Raw genomic sequence first — 17,739 nt, forward strand, 5'->3', positions numbered from 1 at the left:
CATAGGTGATATGAACCCGGGGCTCCCACAGGAGAAACAATATTTAAATCTCCTAGGACCATAGGTGATATGAACCCGGGGCTCCCACAGAAGAAACAATATTTAAATCTCCTAGGACTATAAGTGATATGAACCCGGGGCTCCCACAGGAGAAACAATATTTACATCTCCTAGGACCATAGGTGATATGAACCCGGGGCTCCCACAGAAGAAACAATATTTAAATCTCCTAGGACCATAGGTGATATGAACCCGGGGCTCCCACAGGAGAAACAATATTTAAATCTCCTAGGACCATAAGTGATATGAACCCGGGGCTCCCACAGGAGAAACAATATTTAAATCTCCTAGGACCATAGGTGATATGAACCCGGGGCTCCCACGGGAGAAACAATATTTAAATCTCCTAGGACCATAAGTGATATGAACCCGAGGCTCCCACGGGAGAAACAATATTTAAATCTCCTAGGACCATAAGTGATATGAACCCGGGGCTCCCACGGGAGAAACCATATTTAAATCTCCTAGGACCATAGGTGATATGAACCCGGGGCTCCCACAGGAGAAACAATATTTAAATCTCCTAGGACCATAGGTGATATGAACCCGGGGCTCCCACAGGAGAAACAATATTTAAATATCCTAGGACCATAGGTGATATGAACCCGGGGCTCCCACAGGAGAAACAATATTTAAATCTCCTAGGACCATAAGTGATATGAACCCGGGGCTCCCACGGGAGAAACAATATTTAAATCTCCTAGGACCATAAGTGATATGTACCCGGGCCTCCCACAGAAGAAACAATATTTAAATCTCCTAGGACCATAAGTGATATGAACCGGGGCTCCCACAGGAGAAACAATATTTAAATCTCCTAGGACCATAGGTGATATGAACCAGGGGCTCCCACGGGAGAAACAATATTTAAATCTCCTAGGACCATAAGTGATATGAACCGGGGCTCCCACAGGAGAAACAATATTTAAATCTCCTAGGACCATAAGTGATATGAACCCGGGGCTCCCACGGGAGAAACCATATTTAAATCTCCTAGGACCATAGGTGATATGAACCAGGGGCTCCCACAGGAGAAACAATATTTAAATCTCCTAGGACCATAAGTGATATGAACCCGGGGCTCCCACAGGAGAAACAATATTTAAATCTCCTAGGACCATAAGTGATATGAACCCGGGGCTCCCACGGGAGAAACCATATTTAAATCTCCTAGGACCATAGGTGATATGAACCAGGGGCTCCCACAGGAGAAACAATATTTAAATCTCCTAGGACCATAGGTGATATGAACCCGGGGCTCCCACAGGAGAAACAATATTTAAATCTCCTAGGCCCATAGGTGATATGAACCGGGGCTCCCACAGGAGAAACAATATTTAAATCTCCTAGGACCATAAGTGATATGAACCCGGGGCTCCAACGGGAGAAACAATATTTAAATCTCCTAGGACCATAAGTGATATGAACCGGGGCTCCCACAGGAGAAACAATATTTAAATCTCCTAGGACCATAAGTGATATGAACCCGGGGCTCCCACAGGAGAAACAATATTTAAATCTCCTAGGACCATAAGTGATATGAACCCGGGGCTCCCACGGGAGAAACCATATTTAAATCTCCTAGGACCATAGGTGATATGAACCAGGGGCTCCCACAGGAGAAACAATATTTAAATCTCCTAGGACCATAAGTGATATGAACCCGGGGCTCCCACAGGAGAAACAATATTTAAATCTCCTAGGACCATAAGTGATATGAACCCGGGGCTCCCACGGGAGAAACCATATTTAAATCTCCTAGGACCATAGGTGATATGAACCAGGGGCTCCCACAGGAGAAACAATATTTAAATCTCCTAGGACCATAGGTGATATGAACCCGGGGCTCCCACAGGAGAAACAATATTTAAATCTCCTAGGCCCATAGGTGATATGAACCCGGGGCTCCCACAGGAGAAACAATATTTAAATCTCCTAGGACCATAAGTGATATGAACCCGGGGCTCCCACGGGAGAAACAATATTTAAATCTCCTAGGACCATAAGTGATATGAACCCGGGGCTCCCACAGGAGAAACAATATTTAAATCTCCTAGGACCATAAGTGATATGAACCCGGGGCTCCCACAGGAGAAACAATATTTAAATCTCCTAGGACCATAGGTGATATGAACCAGGGGCTCCCACGGGAGAAACAATATTTAAATCTCCTAGGACCATAAGTGATATGAACCCGGGGCTCCCACAGGAGAAACAATATTTAAATCTCCTAGGACCATAAGTGATATGAACCCGGGGCTCCCACGGGAGAAACCATATTTAAATCTCCTAGGACCATAGGTGATATGAACCAGGGGCTCCCACAGGAGAAACAATATTTAAATCTCCTAGGACCATAGGTGATATGAACCCGGGGCTCCCACAGGAGAAACAATATTTAAATCTCCTAGGACCATAGATGATATGAACCCGGGGCTCCCACGGGAGAAACAATATTTAAATCTCCTAGGACCATAAGTGATATGAACCCGGGGCTCCCACAGGAGAAACAATATTTAAATCTCCTAGGACCATAGGTGATATGAACCCGGGGCTCCCACAGGAGAAACAATATTTAAATCTCCTAGGACCATAAGTGATATGAACCAGGGGCTCCCACGGGAGAAACAATATTTAAATCTCCTAGGACCATAGGTGATATGAACCCGGGGCTCCCACGGGAGAAACAATATTTAAATCTCCTAGGACCATAGGTGATATGAACCCGGGGCTCCCACGGGAGAAACAATATTTAAATCTCCTAGGACCATAGGTGATATGAACCCGGGGCTCCCACGGGAGAAACAATATTTAAATCTCCTAGGACCATAGGTGATATGAACCCGGGGCTCCCACAGGAGAAACAATATTTAAATCTCCTAGGACCATAGGTGATATGAACCCGGGCGCCCACGGGAGAAACCATATTTAAATCTCCTAGGACCATAGGTGATATGAACCCGGGGCTCCCACAGGAGAAACAATATTTAAATCTCCTAGGACCATAGGTGATATGAACCCGGGGCTCCCACGGGAGAAACAATATTTAAATCTCCTAGGACCATAGGTGATATGAACCCGGGGCTCCCACGGGAGAAACAATATTTAAATCTCCTAGGACCATAGGTGATATGAACCCGGGGCTCCCACGGGAGAAACAATATTTAAATCTCCTAGGACCATAGGTGATATGAACCCGGGGCTCCCACAGGAGAAACAATATTTAAATCTCCTAGGACCATAGGTGATATGAACCCGGGGCTCCCACAGGAGAAACAATATTTAAATCTCCTAGGACCATAGGTGATATGAACCCGGGGCTCCCACAGGAGAAACAATATTTAAATCTCCTAGGACCATAGGTGATATGAACCCGGGGCTCCCACAGGAGAAACCATATTTAAATCTCCTAGGACCATAAATGATATGAACCCGGGGCTCCCACAGGAGAAACCATATTTAAATCTCCTAGGACCATAGGTGATATGAACCCGGGGCTCCCACGGGAGAAACAATATTTAAATCTCCTAGGACCATAAGTATGTCTGACAGCCTGAAGACAGAATCTCTGACAACTGCTAGAAGTACAGGAGGACAAGGCAGACAGTCAGTCTCTGACAACTGCTAGAAGTACAGGAGGACAAGGCAGACAGTCAGTCTCTGATGACGAGCAGCAGGTCATGAGACAGGCAGACAGTCAGTCTCTGACGACGAGCAGCAGGACATGAGACAGGCAGACAGTCAGTCTCTGATGGCGAGCAGCAGGACATGAGACAGGCGACTGGCAGTCTGACGACAAGCAGCAGGACATGAGACAGGCGACTGGCAGACAGTCAGTCTCTGATGACGAGCAGCAGGACATGAGACAGGCAGACAGTCAGTCTCTGATGACGAGCAGCAGGACATGGGACAGGCAGACAGTCAGACAGTCAGTCTCTGATGACGAGCAGCAGGTCATGAGACAGGCGACAGTCAGTCTGACGACAAGCAGCAGGACATGGGACAGGCGACTGGCAGACAGTCAGTCTCTGATGACGAGCAGCAGGACATGGGACAGGAGGACAAGGCAGACAGTCAGTCTGATGACGAGCAGCAGGGCATGAGACAGGCGACAGTCAGTCTGACGACAAGCAGCAGGACATGGGACAGGCGACTGGCAGACAGTCAGTCTCTGATGACGAGCAGCAGGACATGAGACAGGCAGACAGTCAGTCTGACGACAAGCAGCAGGACATGAGACAGGCAGACAGTCAGTCTGATGACGAGCAGCAGGACATGGGACAGGCGACTGGCAGACAGTCAGTCTCTGATGACGAGCAGCAGGACATGAGACAGGCGACTGGCAGACAGTCAGTCTCTGATGACAAGCAGCAGGACATGAGACAGGCGACAGTCAGTCTGACGACAAGCAGCAGGACATGGGACAGGCGACTGGCAGACAGTCAGTCTCTGATGACGAGCAGCAGGTCATGAGACAGGCGACTGGCAGACAGTCAGTCTCTGATGACGAGCAGCAGGACATGAGACAGGCAGACAGTCAGTCTCTGATGACGAGCAGCAGGACATGAGACAGGCAGACAGTCAGTCTCTGATGACGAGCAGCAGGACATGGGACAGGCGACAGTCAGTCTGACGACAAGCAGCAGGACATGGGACAGGCGACTGGCAGACAGTCAGTCTCTGATAACGAGCAGCAGGACATGAGACAGGCGACAGTCAGTCTGACGACAAGCAGCAGGACATGGGACAGGCGACTGGCAGACAGTCAGTCTCTGATGACGAGCAGCAGGACATGAGACAGGCGACAGGCGACAGTCAGTCTCTGATGACGAGCAGCAGGACATGAGACAGGCGACAGTCAGTCTGATGACGAGCAGCAGGACATGAGACAGGCGACAGTCAATCTCTGATGACGAGCAGCAGGACATGAGACAGGCGACAGTCAATCTCTGATGACGAGCAGCAGGACATGAGACAGGCGACAGTCAGTCTCTGATGACGAGCAGCAGGACATGAGACAGGCGACAGTCAGTCTGACAACAAGCAGCAGGACATGAGACAGGCGACAGTCAGTCTCTGACGACGAGCAGCAGGACATGAGACAGGCGACAGTCAGTCTCTGATGACGAGCAGCAGGGCATGAGACAGGCGACAGTTTGTCTCTGACGACGAGCAGCAGGACATGAGACAGGCGACAGTCAGTCTCTGACGACGAGCAGCAGGACATGAGACAGGCGACAGTCAGTCTCTGACGACGAGCAGCAGGACATGCGACAGTCAGTCTCTGACGACGAGCAGCAGGACATGAGACAGGCGACAGTCAGTCTCTGACGACGAGCAGCAGGACATGAGACAGGCGACAGTCAGTCTCTGACGACGAGCAGCAGGACATGAGACAGGCGACAGTCAGTCTCTGACGACGAGCAGCAGGACATGAGACAGGCGACAGTCAGTCTCTGACGACGAGCAGCAGGGCATGAGACAGGCGACAGTCAGTCTGATGACGAGCAGCAGGACATGAGACAGGCGACAGTCAGTCTCTGACGACGATCAGCAGGTCATGAGACAGGCGACAGTCAGTCTCTGACGACGATCAGCAGGTCATGAGACAGGCGACAGTCAGTCTCTGACGACGAGCAGCAGGGCATGAGACAGGCGACAGTCAGTCTCTGACGACGAGCAGCAGGGCATGAGACAGGCGACAGTCAGTCTCTGACGACGAGCAGCAGGACATGAGACAGGCGACAGTCAGTCTCTGACGACGAGCAGCAGGACATGAGACAGGCGACAGTCAGTCTCTGACGACGAGCAGCAGGACATGAGACAGGCGACAGTCAGTCTCTGATGACGAGCAGCAGGACATGGGACAGGCGACAGTCAGTCTCTGAAGACGAGCAGCAGGACATGAGACAGGCGACAGTCAGTCTGATGAAGAGCAGCAGGACATGAGATAGGCGACAGTCAGTCTCTGACGACGAGCAGCAGGACATGAGACAGGCGACAGTCAGTCTGATGACGAGCAGCAGGACATGAGACAGGTGACAGTCAGTCTCTGACGACGAGCAGCAGGACATGAGACAGGCGACTGGCAATACGGACAAACAAAACACAACAATGACAGCCTCCCACTGTAGGCGACGGGTCCAGTGTTTATGAACAGAAAATAGACAAACACAGTGATCTAGCGAGCTGCACTGCAACGTTTTACAGAAAACAGATCCTAAAACAGCCGTCTAGATTAGAACGCACATTGAACACGTCACGGTCCACTAGCGGTCCTCGATCTACAACACCACGTCACGGTCCTCGATCCACAACACCACGTCACGGTCCTCGATCCACAACACCACGTCACGGTCCTCGATCTACAACACCACGTCACGGTCCTCGATCTACAACACCACATCACGGTCCTCGATCTACAACACCACTAGCGGTCCTCGATCTACAACACCACTAGCGGTCCTCGATCTACAACACCACTAGCGACCCTGAAGTTACATGGCTCGGTAGACGTCCAACCAACGAGCCGATGATTTCCACATCAAACACACTGCAGGTGAGTTAGCCGAGACTGTTCTCTACCTATAGAAAGAGTTGTTTACAGCCGCACTAGGGTCAGACAGCATTCTTCTGTAGATTAAGCCGGTGACAGACGTGGATCGGAAAACATACCTCAATCCAGGGATGAGAAATGAGTTGTAATTGAGAGTTCTATTCCCGAATTGTCCCGACTGTTACACCGAGAAGATTGAACGACTGGTAAAAGCTATATAATTCTCTAATGGGTCAGTCAGGAGAACAAACTCAATCCATTCTCTAATGGGTCAGTCAGGAGAACAAACTCAATCCATTCTCTAATGGGTCAGTCAGGAGAACAACTCAATCCATTCTCTAATGGGTCAGTCAGGAGAACAAACTCAATCCATTCTCTAATGGGTCAGTCAGGAGAACAACTCAATCCATTCTCTAATGGGTCAGTCAGGAGAACAAACTCAATCCATTCTCTAATGGGTCAGTCAGGAGAACAACTCAATCCATTCTCTAATGGGTCAGTCAGGAGAACAACTCATCTCTAAAGCCAGGATTGAGGTGTGTTTTTCCGAGCCATATCTCGCACCGACTCCGTGGTGTGTTGTTCTACCATTCCAGTGTTTTACTTGCTATATTGTATTTACTTTGCCACCATGGCCTTTTTTTGCCTTTACCTCCCTTATCTCACCTCATTTGCTCACATCGTATATAGACTTGTTTATACTGTATTATAGACTGTATGTTTGTTTTACTCCATGTGTAACTCTGTGTTGTTGTGTGTGTCAAACTGCTATGCTTTATCTTGGCCAGGTCGCAGTTGTAAATGAGAACTTGTTCTCAACTAGCCTACCTGGTTAAATAAAGGTGAAATAAAAAATATATATAAAAAAAAATCTACACAAGAACGCTGTTCGACCCCAGTGCAGTTGTAATCAAGCGGGTCGGATCTGATGGCTAACCATAACTATCAGCTATTGGAACAGAGGCTAAAGTTGTAACTTTAACAGTTGGCTAGACAGATAGCTAGATCAGGTGGGTTTTACCTCTCCTCTGGACCCCCAGTTGGCTAGACAGACAGCTAGATCAGGTGGTTTTACCTCGGGGACCCCCAGTTGGCTAGACAGACAGCTAGATCAGGTGGTTTTACCTCGGGGACCCCCAGTTGGCTAGACAGATAGCTAGATCAGGTGGGTTTTACCTCTCCTCTGGACCCCCAGTTGGCTAGACAGACAGCTAGATCAGGTGGGTTTTACCTCGGGGACCCCCAGTTGGCTAGACAGACAGCTAGATCAGGGGTTTTACCTCGGGGACCCCCAGTTGGCTAGACAGACAGCTAGGTCAGGGGGTTTTACCTCTCCTCTGGACCCCCAGTTGGCGAGACAGATAGCTAGATCAGGGGGTTTTACGTCGGGGACCACAGTTGGCTAGACAGATAGCTAGATCAGGGGGTTTTACCTCGGGGACCCCAGTTGGCTAGACAGATCGCTAGATCAGGGGTTTTACCTCGGGGACCCCCAGTTGGCGAGACAGATAGCTAGATCAGGGGGTTTTACCTCGGGGACCCCCAGTTGGCTAGACAGATAGCTAGATCAGGGGGTTTTACCTCTCCTCGGGACCCCCAGTTGGCTAGAAAGATAGCTAGATCAGGGGGGTTTTACCTCTCCTCTGGACCCCCAGTTGGCAAAACAGATAGCTAGATCAGGGGGTTTTACCTCGGGGACCCCCAGTTGGCTAGACAGACAGATAGATCAGGTGGTTTTACCTCGGGGACCCCAGTTGGCTAGACAGATAGCTAGATCAGGGGGTTTTACCTCTCCTCTGGACCCCCAGTTGGCTAGACAGACAGATCAGGTGGTTTTACCTCGGGGACCCCAGTTGGCTAGACAGATAGCTAGATCAGGGGGTTTTACCTCTCCTCTGGACCCCCAGTTGGCTAGACAGACAGCTAGATCAGGGGGTTTTACCTCTCCTTGGGGACCCCCAGTTGGCGAGACAGATAGCTAGATCAGGGGGTTTTACCTCGGGGACCCCAGTTGGCTTGGTAGATAGCTAGATCAGGGGGTTTTACCTCTCCTCTGGACCCCCAGTTGTTTTTGATCTATTCCAGAGTTATCACACCTGATCCAACGAATCATCAAGCCGTTGTGAATTAGGTGAGTTTGTTCAGGGCCACAATACAACTGTGAAATGCCTGGTGGTTTGTCACTAAAAACCACATATAACTGCCGGTAGATTATCAACCATCCGAACGATGTTACCTACCTGCAGGTAAATGTAACAGCCAGTAGTAGCAGGACGCTCAGCAGTATCGCCCCGCAGACAAGCACTGGTCTCCGGGCCATCAGACTCGACACCTGCCTAAGAGACTGCCGCAGCCACCGAAGCATTACAGGGAACTACCCGGCTATCCCTCCCATCGGATCTACACGCCCTGACCGTACAAGGCCATTCAGCTAGCGGGCGGGGAGGTTGTAGGAAGACTTGGCGAGGCGCGGTAGGGTTGTTGTAGGTTCAGTAGGTTGCACATTTATCCTGTTTTAGGCAGAGTTTAGTTCAAACACGAACAAGCCAACCTTCCTTCCCCACGTAGACTTAGCTACTTCCGCAATGACGCTGCTCCACGTCAAGGGAGCGTCGGGAAATAATCGGTCAAATCGGAAAAAGTAGAATCGTTCGAATTTATTGTAGTAGTAGGTTCAATACTCACTCAGAATAAAAGTGTCTTAAACTATGAATTTACTCCATTGCTTATAGTTCTAAATGGATACGTATTGCATCGTAAAAAGTAAGGTGGTTGTTTTTGTAATGTTTCGTGTTATGAATTGTTTCGTTATTGCGAGATTGTCTCTCAAACTGCAAAACCGCAGCTGCGCTATCTGTGGTATTACTGTCAGAGACCGCTCGGTCGGGTTCGTTCTCCACCGAATTTAGCCGAATTTAAAGGCGCGACTGACTCATACAAATAATATTGCATAATAAATACTCGATATTATTTGTAGATCAGTCGGTCACAACTTACACATGACGGTTTTGAAGCAGTCATTCTTTAATTTGTATTTATTTAAGTAGGCAAGAAGAAATTCTTATTTACAATGACGGGCTACCGGGGAACTGGTCAGCTCGGGGATTCGAGTTAACAATCTTTCGGTTACTGGCCCTACACTCTAACCACTAGGCTACCTGCCGCCCCTACACTCTAACCACTAGGTTACCTGCCGCCCCTACACTCTAACCACTAGGCTACCTGCCGCCTCTACACTCTAACCACCAGGCTACCCTACACTCTAACCACTAGGCGACCTGCAGCCCCCTACACTCTAACCACTAGGCTACCTGCCACCCCCTACACTCTAACCACTAGGCTACCTGCCGCCTCTACACTCTAACCACTAGGCTACCTGCCGCCTCTACACTCTAACCACGAGGCTACCTGCCGCCTCTACACTCTAACCACCAGGCTACCTGCCGCCTCTCCACTCTAACCACTAGGCTACCTGCCGCCTCTACACTCTAACCACGAGGCTACCTGCCGCCTCTACACTCTAACCACTAGGCTACCTGCCGCCCCTACACTCTAACCACTAGGCTACCCTGCCGCCTCTACACTCTAACCACTAGGCTACCTGCCGCCCCTACACTCTAACCACTAGGCTACCTGCCGCCCCTACACTCTAACCACTAGGCTACCTGCCGCCTCTACACTCTAACCACCAGGCTACCTGCCGCCTCTACACTCTAACCACCAGGCTACCTGCCGCCTCTACACTCTAACCACTAGGTTACCTGCCACCTCTCCACTCTAACCACCAGGCTACCTGCCGCCCCTACACTCTAACCACTAGGCTACCCTGCCGCCTCTACACTCTAACCACCAGGATACCCTGCCGCCTCTACACTCTAACCACCAGGCTACCTGCCGCCTCTACACTCTAACCACCAGGCTACCTGAAGCCCCAAGTCCAACACGGCCAGTGTCCATGACCATGAAAGGTGTATTGAATCACAGGTATCGCCTCCTGGGTGGATGCTGTCCTTAACCCGTCTTAAAATCAAAGTACATTCATTCTAACCTTAAACGGGTCGAGGGACTGGCCTATGATCAGCTTCCGGGTCAACCAATTTTTTTTTATCGTCCATGGTAGGAGTTCCCAAACCTAAATAAAAAAATTATAAAAAATGAGTTCACCAAACCTTTTTTAGGAACACGACCCCATTTTGATATCTGAAAATCCTCGCGACCACAACCATGTTAAAAAAAACAGATGTAATTAATAGCCAATGTGTCGTTGTTGATGTGGGTCCGTGGCAGTCAGTTGAAAAACATTCTATCAATATTTCTCAACTTCAGTTTTTGATTTGTTAAAAAAGTTTGAAATATCCAATAAATGTCGTTCCACTTCATGATTGTGTCCCACTTGTTGTTGATTCGTCACAAAAAAAATACAGTTTTATATCTTTATGTTTGAAGCCTGAAATGTGGCAAAAGGTCGCAAAGTTCAAGGGGGCCGAATACTTTCGCAAGGCACTGTATATCTCACCAGCGCTCATGAGATGGGTGTGCTTGATGCACGTCGACTCGAAGCTTCTCAAAGTCAGGATCAACCTGGATTGTTGGAGCGAACCATTGAGGAGAGAGCTGAGCATTACATAGGTCTGGTTGCAAGGCTGAAATAGCAAGGACATGTTAAGAGAAGATGACACCCAGGCCTCATGACACCCAGGCTATACTCTATTTTTGAAAGAATACATTAACCAAGACCATACGTGCATTCATGACAGCCGAACGTGCTGTGGTCAGCAGGATACAGGAAGAAAGATGTAGGCAAGATAACTGATGACTAACACGTAAAACATAAGCATGCAAAACATATATTATTTTTAGAACATGGAAAGAGTTCTGCCATCGTTGTAACCAAAAGCAGATACTAAGGGGGAGTGACTTCATTTACATATGTGATGTACACAAATACTATGTATGTATAGTTAGTTAATAAATGTATATTTTGTTACTCCTTATCTCCACGTTGTCTCCCTTTGTTACGGGCTTTGAGTGGGAGCTCATCCTTGTCACGAACCGGCTCAAAGCCCGTAACAAAGGGAGACAACGTGGAGATAAGGAGTAACAAAATATACATGTATTAACTAAAGCAACTAAGGAAAATATACAACGGTGTGTGTAATCAGTAGTGTAAGTGAGTGTTTTGCATGAATGTGATAATGCAGGGTGTTGAAATGTGCCAATGCAAACAAACAAAAGGCCACCAAGAACCACAACACAATCTACAAAGGTGTCTGCATGGAGAGAGTCTCCTCCATGAATGTGGAAGAGGTCTATTTATCCTGGGACACACCTGGCCCAGGTGTTTCCCATGTAGCTGACGACCCTCCCCAACTCCGCCCACCGGCATCCTAATAAGGAAACAAGAACAAAGACAGAATACGGCAGACAGAGTGGGAGGGTCGTCACAAAAAGCAGAGCCAGTGCTAAGAAGGGGCGGCTATTCCGCGGACCAGCACGGCTCTTCCTAACTTGTATTAAAGTCTACATTGAATTCACAAAGTTCTTCTGAGAGTATTATATTTCTGAAACGATTATCCACGACATATTCAATATGTGTTTTAATGCAGAGGGGACCACTGAATCCAGCTTCACACATATATGAGCTGGCAACGGGCAGCCTGTCATACGTTTTTATGGTGCTTTCAAGACAACTGGGAAAAATACGAGGTAAAATCATGACGTCAGTGATCTTCAGGTCGAAAAAGTCGGAGCTCGGAGACCTAGAAATATGTTGGAATTCCGAGTTGGATGACCGTTCAAAACGATTTTACCCACAGTCGGAGTTCGTTTATTTCCGAGTTGTCAGTTGTCGTGAACGCACTGAAGTCGGAGATTTCCGAGTTCCCAGTTCGGAGTTCCCAGTTGTTTTGAACGCGTCATTAATACTCAGAGCAGGGTGTTTGGATGTGGTTTGATGTACATAGTTTACAATCGAAGTAACCTGCTGCAGTATATCTCCGAGTTCTGCGCTCAGTCCTTTTTCAAGCCAGTTGCTCTCAGTGTACCATACAATGCGTCCATATGGCAAAGAGAGACACATTGATAACTAGAGTGCAGAGGCCTGCCCGCCGTCCCACCATTGCTGTAGCACCATCTGTGCAAATGTCCACGAATCGATCCCATATGGAAACTGTTTTTCTTCAATTCATCCTCGGGAATCGTGAAACATAACCATATGTCATCGAAAATAGCATCCCCTGACATGTATAGCGAACAAACGCATGGGCTTCTAGGCCCTCACAGGTAACGGCCATTTGGACAGCATCAACTGGGGAGTTTTTGATTCAGAACATAAATACTTCATTTAGCAATGTTATCTGAAAAAAAGCTATTGGTGTGAGTTTCTGTACCTCTGCCTGACCACACATTGTTTTGACCATATCAATTGCGACCGGTATTATCAAAGTCTCTGCAATAGTGTTGAGGTTTCATCGCATCATGAGCGGAGCCATTCACTGTGGGAGCGATTCAAGAACACCGGTCACGTGCGGCCTCTGGCCCTTTCCCACGATCTAAGGCCGCGCTCTGGTTTAATTTGATCTTTTAGATTTGAAAAAGGTTCATTTAGATTTTTTTTTATGGTTGATCACATTACAATGATTTTGAAATACAAATACAATAGTATAATATTATATGCTATTTATTGTACATACTGTATATACATTTTTTCCCGTCAGGATTTTGTCAATTCTCCCGCACAGTGGCGATTTCAGCATGTACATCTTGGTGGAGCAAAAGCAATGCGGGCTGCCGGCCAGCAAAGCCACTACACAACACTAAACAATACATTTATTGCACTAGAACGGTGACAAACGGTGCCCTCAAACTGTTAGGGCCTACAGAGTCCCAACACCTCACCTTGTGAAGGTGGCGCAGCGGTCCTTTGTGGGCCAATTCTGTCATCCAAGTCTGTCATTCTCTGGATTTATGGTGGGAACTCTGAAATAAAACACACAGCCACTCCATTCGTTCATGGTTGCTTTGCAATGCTTGGAGATGGAGCTACTTATTCCTTCCAAGCGATTCATTGTTGAATTTGCGATTTCCAGTTCGATGTGTAATCTTTATGTTCAATGGCCGATAATTTCTCTAAAAAATTGTATCTTAATATGACAAGGATTAAAAATGATTTGCCAGTAGATTGTCGACTGTCATGATGATGACGGCTAGTTACGATTTTGAAAGTAAGATGTTGACACGATCAGTCCAATCAAAGCTACCTTCAATATAACGTGATTTGACATTTCTAACATTTTTTTTTAAGTCCTAAAAATGTGGGGCTCAAAACTGAATGATGGTCGCCTCTGCTCCCGCAACCCCATGTTCATATCATTCGACCTCACGTGGAGTCGCGAGCCCTCGTTTGGGAAACGCGGTCATCAACTGACGCGTTCTAGAAAAGAAGACCATTACTCGGCGCGTGGCTTGCATGGAGATGTCTGCTTTATACCTCGCTCTGCTTCTGTTCTCGGGTAAGTGTTCTGTTCTCTGTCACTTTCAGGAAAGTCGTTTTACACAATTGTATCTAAACAACAGAATTGATGTCAAATTGTATTGCGTGGTTATTTTCAGAAAAGCAAAAAAAACTGTGCGTAAATTGGAACGGCTACACATATGTCCAAAGGGGAGAAGGCTATAGGCTGTCAATAAAAGGGATTTCCATTCTTTTCGACACAAAACAGTTTTATATATGTATTTGTCACACAGGTGAATCCCTCCATTGTACAGCAGACTGTTGTCTGGTCTAGGACAGCCTACAGTGCAGGGGAAAGTTGGCGTGTGCGTGTTAGAATCTTACAGCAATATGAGAACATTTCTCCAAAAAACAAAAGCCGTCAAATTGTACATCAATTTAGTTTGTTGTACACTGTAGCCTGTGTGTGTTTGTCTCTCTGCACGTACACACACACTCACAGCGGTTATAGTGAATACATCAACCGTTTATTTAAAAATACCTTTTACAATCTAAATTTAGAGCATGTTATCGACGGGATAACCAGATCATATGAAGGCACTGAGTTAGCGACAACACCGACAGTCACCTCCCCGTTACCGGAGCGATGGCGGCGGCGGGACAAGCGGGGCTTGTTGGAGTTGGCGGGCGTCGTTAAATGCAGCACTGGGAGGTCGGCGGTGGCTTACATCATGTATGGATGTTACTGCGGGCTGGGAGGCCAGGGATGGCCCCGAGACAAGGCTGACTGGTGAGTACCATCACACACACAGAGCTACTACTGGACCAGGGCTGGTTGGTCAGGGATGGCCCAGAGACAAGGCTGACTGGTGAGTACCATCACACACACAGAGCTACTACTGGACCAGGGCTGGTTGGCCAGGGATGGCCCCGAGACAAGGCTGACTGGTGAGTACCATCACACACACAGAGCTACTACTGGACCAGGGCTGGTTGGCCAGGGATGGCCCCGAGACAAGGCTGACTGGTGAGTACCATCACACACACAGAGCTACTACTGGACCAGGGCTGGTTGGTCAGGGATGGCCCCGAGACAAGGCTGACTGGTGAGTACCATCACACACACAGAGCTACTACTGGACCAGGGCTGGGAGGCCAGGGATGGCCCCGAGACAAGGCTGACTGGTGAGTACCATCACACACACAGAGCTACTACTGGACCAGGGCTGGGAGGCCAGGGATGGCCCAGAGACAAGGCTGACTGGTGAGTACCATCACACACACAGAGCTACTACTGGACCAGGGCTGGTTGGCCAGGGATGGCCCGAGACAAGGCTGACTGGTGAGTACCATCACACACACAGAGCTACTACTGGACCAGGGCTGGTTGGCCAGGGATGGCCCGAGACAAGGCTGACTGGTGAGTACCATCACACACACAGAGCTATTACTGGACCAGGGCTGGTTGGCCAGGGATGGCCCCGAGACAAGGCTGACTGGTGAGTACCATCACACACACAGAGCTACTACTGGACCAGGGCTGGTTGGCCAGGGATGGCCCCGAGACAAGGCTGACTGGTGAGTACCATCACACACACAGAGCTACTACTGGACCAGGGCTGGTTGGCCAGGGATGGCCCCGAGACAAGGCTGACTGGTGAGTACCATCACACACACAGAGCTACTACTGGACCAGGGCTGGTTGGCCAGGGATGGCCCCGAGACAAGGCTGACTGGTGAGTACCATCACACAAACAGAGCTACTACTGGACCAGGGCTGGTTGGTCAAAAGTCTACTGGGACTCAGCACTTAGCTGTGGTGTAATAACAGCTGTGGCTTGGCACAAACCCAGTTGGCAAGAACTCTGATTTCTAAATACATCCACAGACCATGAATATAACAAACAGTAATTTCATGCTGTAATGTGCTGTCTGCCAGGGCCGGATCCAGGCATAAGCAACATAAGCAGTGGCTTTTGGCCCCACCCAAAAATACATGTATTTTATTTTAGGAACTCAGTCGGTGTCTCAACTCACTGTTGAGAGTTAGAGGTGTACAGGTCGAGGTTGTGTGGAACAACAGCAGTTTTTCCTCTTGTTTTGTCAGTCACTGACAGTCACTCAATTAGAGATGTCAGCTAACAATTTTCAGATTGATAAATTAATCTAGCCAGTTAAGAGTTGAAGTCAGAAATTTACATACACCTTAGACAAATAAATTAAAACTCAGTTTTTCACAATTCCTTACAATACCGTGACTTTGTTGTCTTTAAGCCATTTTGCCACAACTTTGGAAGTATGCTTGGGGTCATTGTCCATTTGGAAGACCCATTTGCGACCAAGCTTTAACTTCCTGACTGATGTCTTGAGATGCTTCAATTTATCCACATCATTTTCCATCCTCATGATGCCATATATTTTGTGAAGTGCACCAGTCCCTCCTGCAGCAAAGCACCCCCACAACATGATGCTGCCACCCCCGTGCTTCACGGTTGGGATGGTGTTCTTCGGCTTGAAAGCCTCCCCCTTTTTCCTCCAAACATAACGATGGTCATTATGGCCAAACAGTTCTATTTTTGTTTCATCATACCAGAGGACATTTCTCCAAAAAGTACAATCTTTGTCCCCATGTACAATTGCAAACCATAATCTGGCTTTTTTTTATGGCAGTTTTGGAGCAGTGGCTTCTTCCTTGCTGAGCAGCCTTTCAGGTTATGTCGATATAGGACTCGTTTTACTGTGGATATAGATACGTTTGTACCTGTTTCCTCCAGCATCTTCACAAGGTCCTTTGCTACTTTTCTGGGATTGATTTGCAGTTTTCGCACCAAAGTAAGTTCATCTCTAGGAGACAGAACGCGTCTCCTTCCTGAGCGGTATGATGGCTGCGTGGTCCCATGGTGTTTGTACAGATGAACGTGGTACCTTCACGTGTTTGGAAATTGCTCCCAAGGATGAACCAGACTTGTGGAGGTCTACAACAAAAAAATCTTAGCTAATTTATTTGTATTTTCCCATGATGTCAAGCAAAGAGGCACTGAGTTTGAAGGTAGGCCTTGAAATACATCCACAAGTACACCTCCAATTGACTCAAATGATGTCAATGAGAAACTTCTAAAGCCAGGACATAATTTTCTGGAATTATCCAAGCGGTTTAAAGGCACAGTCAACTTAGTGTTTGTAAACAAGTGACCCACTGGAATTGATACAATGAATAATAAGTGAAATAATCTGTCTGTAAACAATTGTTGGAAAAATGACTTGTGTCATACACAAAGTAGATGTCCTAACCAACTTTCCAAAACTATAGTTTGTCATCAAGAAATGTGTGGTGTGGTTGTTGAAAAATGAGATTTAATGACTCCAACCTAAGTGTATGTAAACTTCCCACTTCAACTGTATCTAAACTTGTAGGAATCATGGCCAAATAGCGGCTGGGCATTCAGGGCACGTGCCCAGGGGGCCTGACCTCCAGTGGGCCCCAATTGATTTTGTAAGTCACACTCACAGATATCATTAAAGGTGCAATATGTAGAAATCTCTCAGCCATTTTCTGCTTGCTAAAATTCTAATAGTTTGCCTAATAGTTGACCAAATCTCGGGTTAGGACCCCCCAAAAGGCTAGATCCGGACCTGCTGTCTCCTATCCCATGGCCAACAGATAGTTTCT

At 47.8% G+C, this 17,739-nt stretch overlaps 2 protein-coding genes across 2 annotated transcripts in view; one reads left to right on the forward strand and one right to left on the reverse strand.

Moving 5' to 3' along the window:
- The window catches only part of LOC135530857 (thioredoxin domain-containing protein 11-like), a 44,054-nt gene extending 34,865 nt beyond the window's left edge, over positions 1 to 9,189 (reverse strand). Inside the window, 1 exon segment of the mRNA XM_064959029.1 lies at positions 8,857 to 9,189. Within this exon segment, the coding sequence (XP_064815101.1) occupies positions 8,857 to 8,981 (125 nt within the window). The 5' untranslated portion in view covers positions 8,982 to 9,189.
- Positions 9,190 to 14,054: 4,865 nt separating this feature from the next.
- Positions 14,055 to 14,876, forward strand: LOC135530854 (group 10 secretory phospholipase A2-like). The gene is made up of 2 exons (XM_064959025.1): positions 14,055 to 14,127; positions 14,631 to 14,876. Exons 1-2 carry the CDS (start codon positions 14,085 to 14,087, stop codon positions 14,861 to 14,863), a joined length of 276 nt encoding a protein of 91 aa, XP_064815097.1. The 5' UTR covers positions 14,055 to 14,084; the 3' UTR covers positions 14,864 to 14,876.
- Positions 14,877 to 17,739: the final 2,863 nt, after the last annotated feature.

Source organism: Oncorhynchus masou, unplaced genomic scaffold, assembly GCF_036934945.1.
Source record: "Oncorhynchus masou masou isolate Uvic2021 unplaced genomic scaffold, UVic_Omas_1.1 unplaced_scaffold_1441, whole genome shotgun sequence".
Classification (NCBI taxonomy): Eukaryota; Metazoa; Chordata; class Actinopteri; order Salmoniformes; family Salmonidae; genus Oncorhynchus; species Oncorhynchus masou.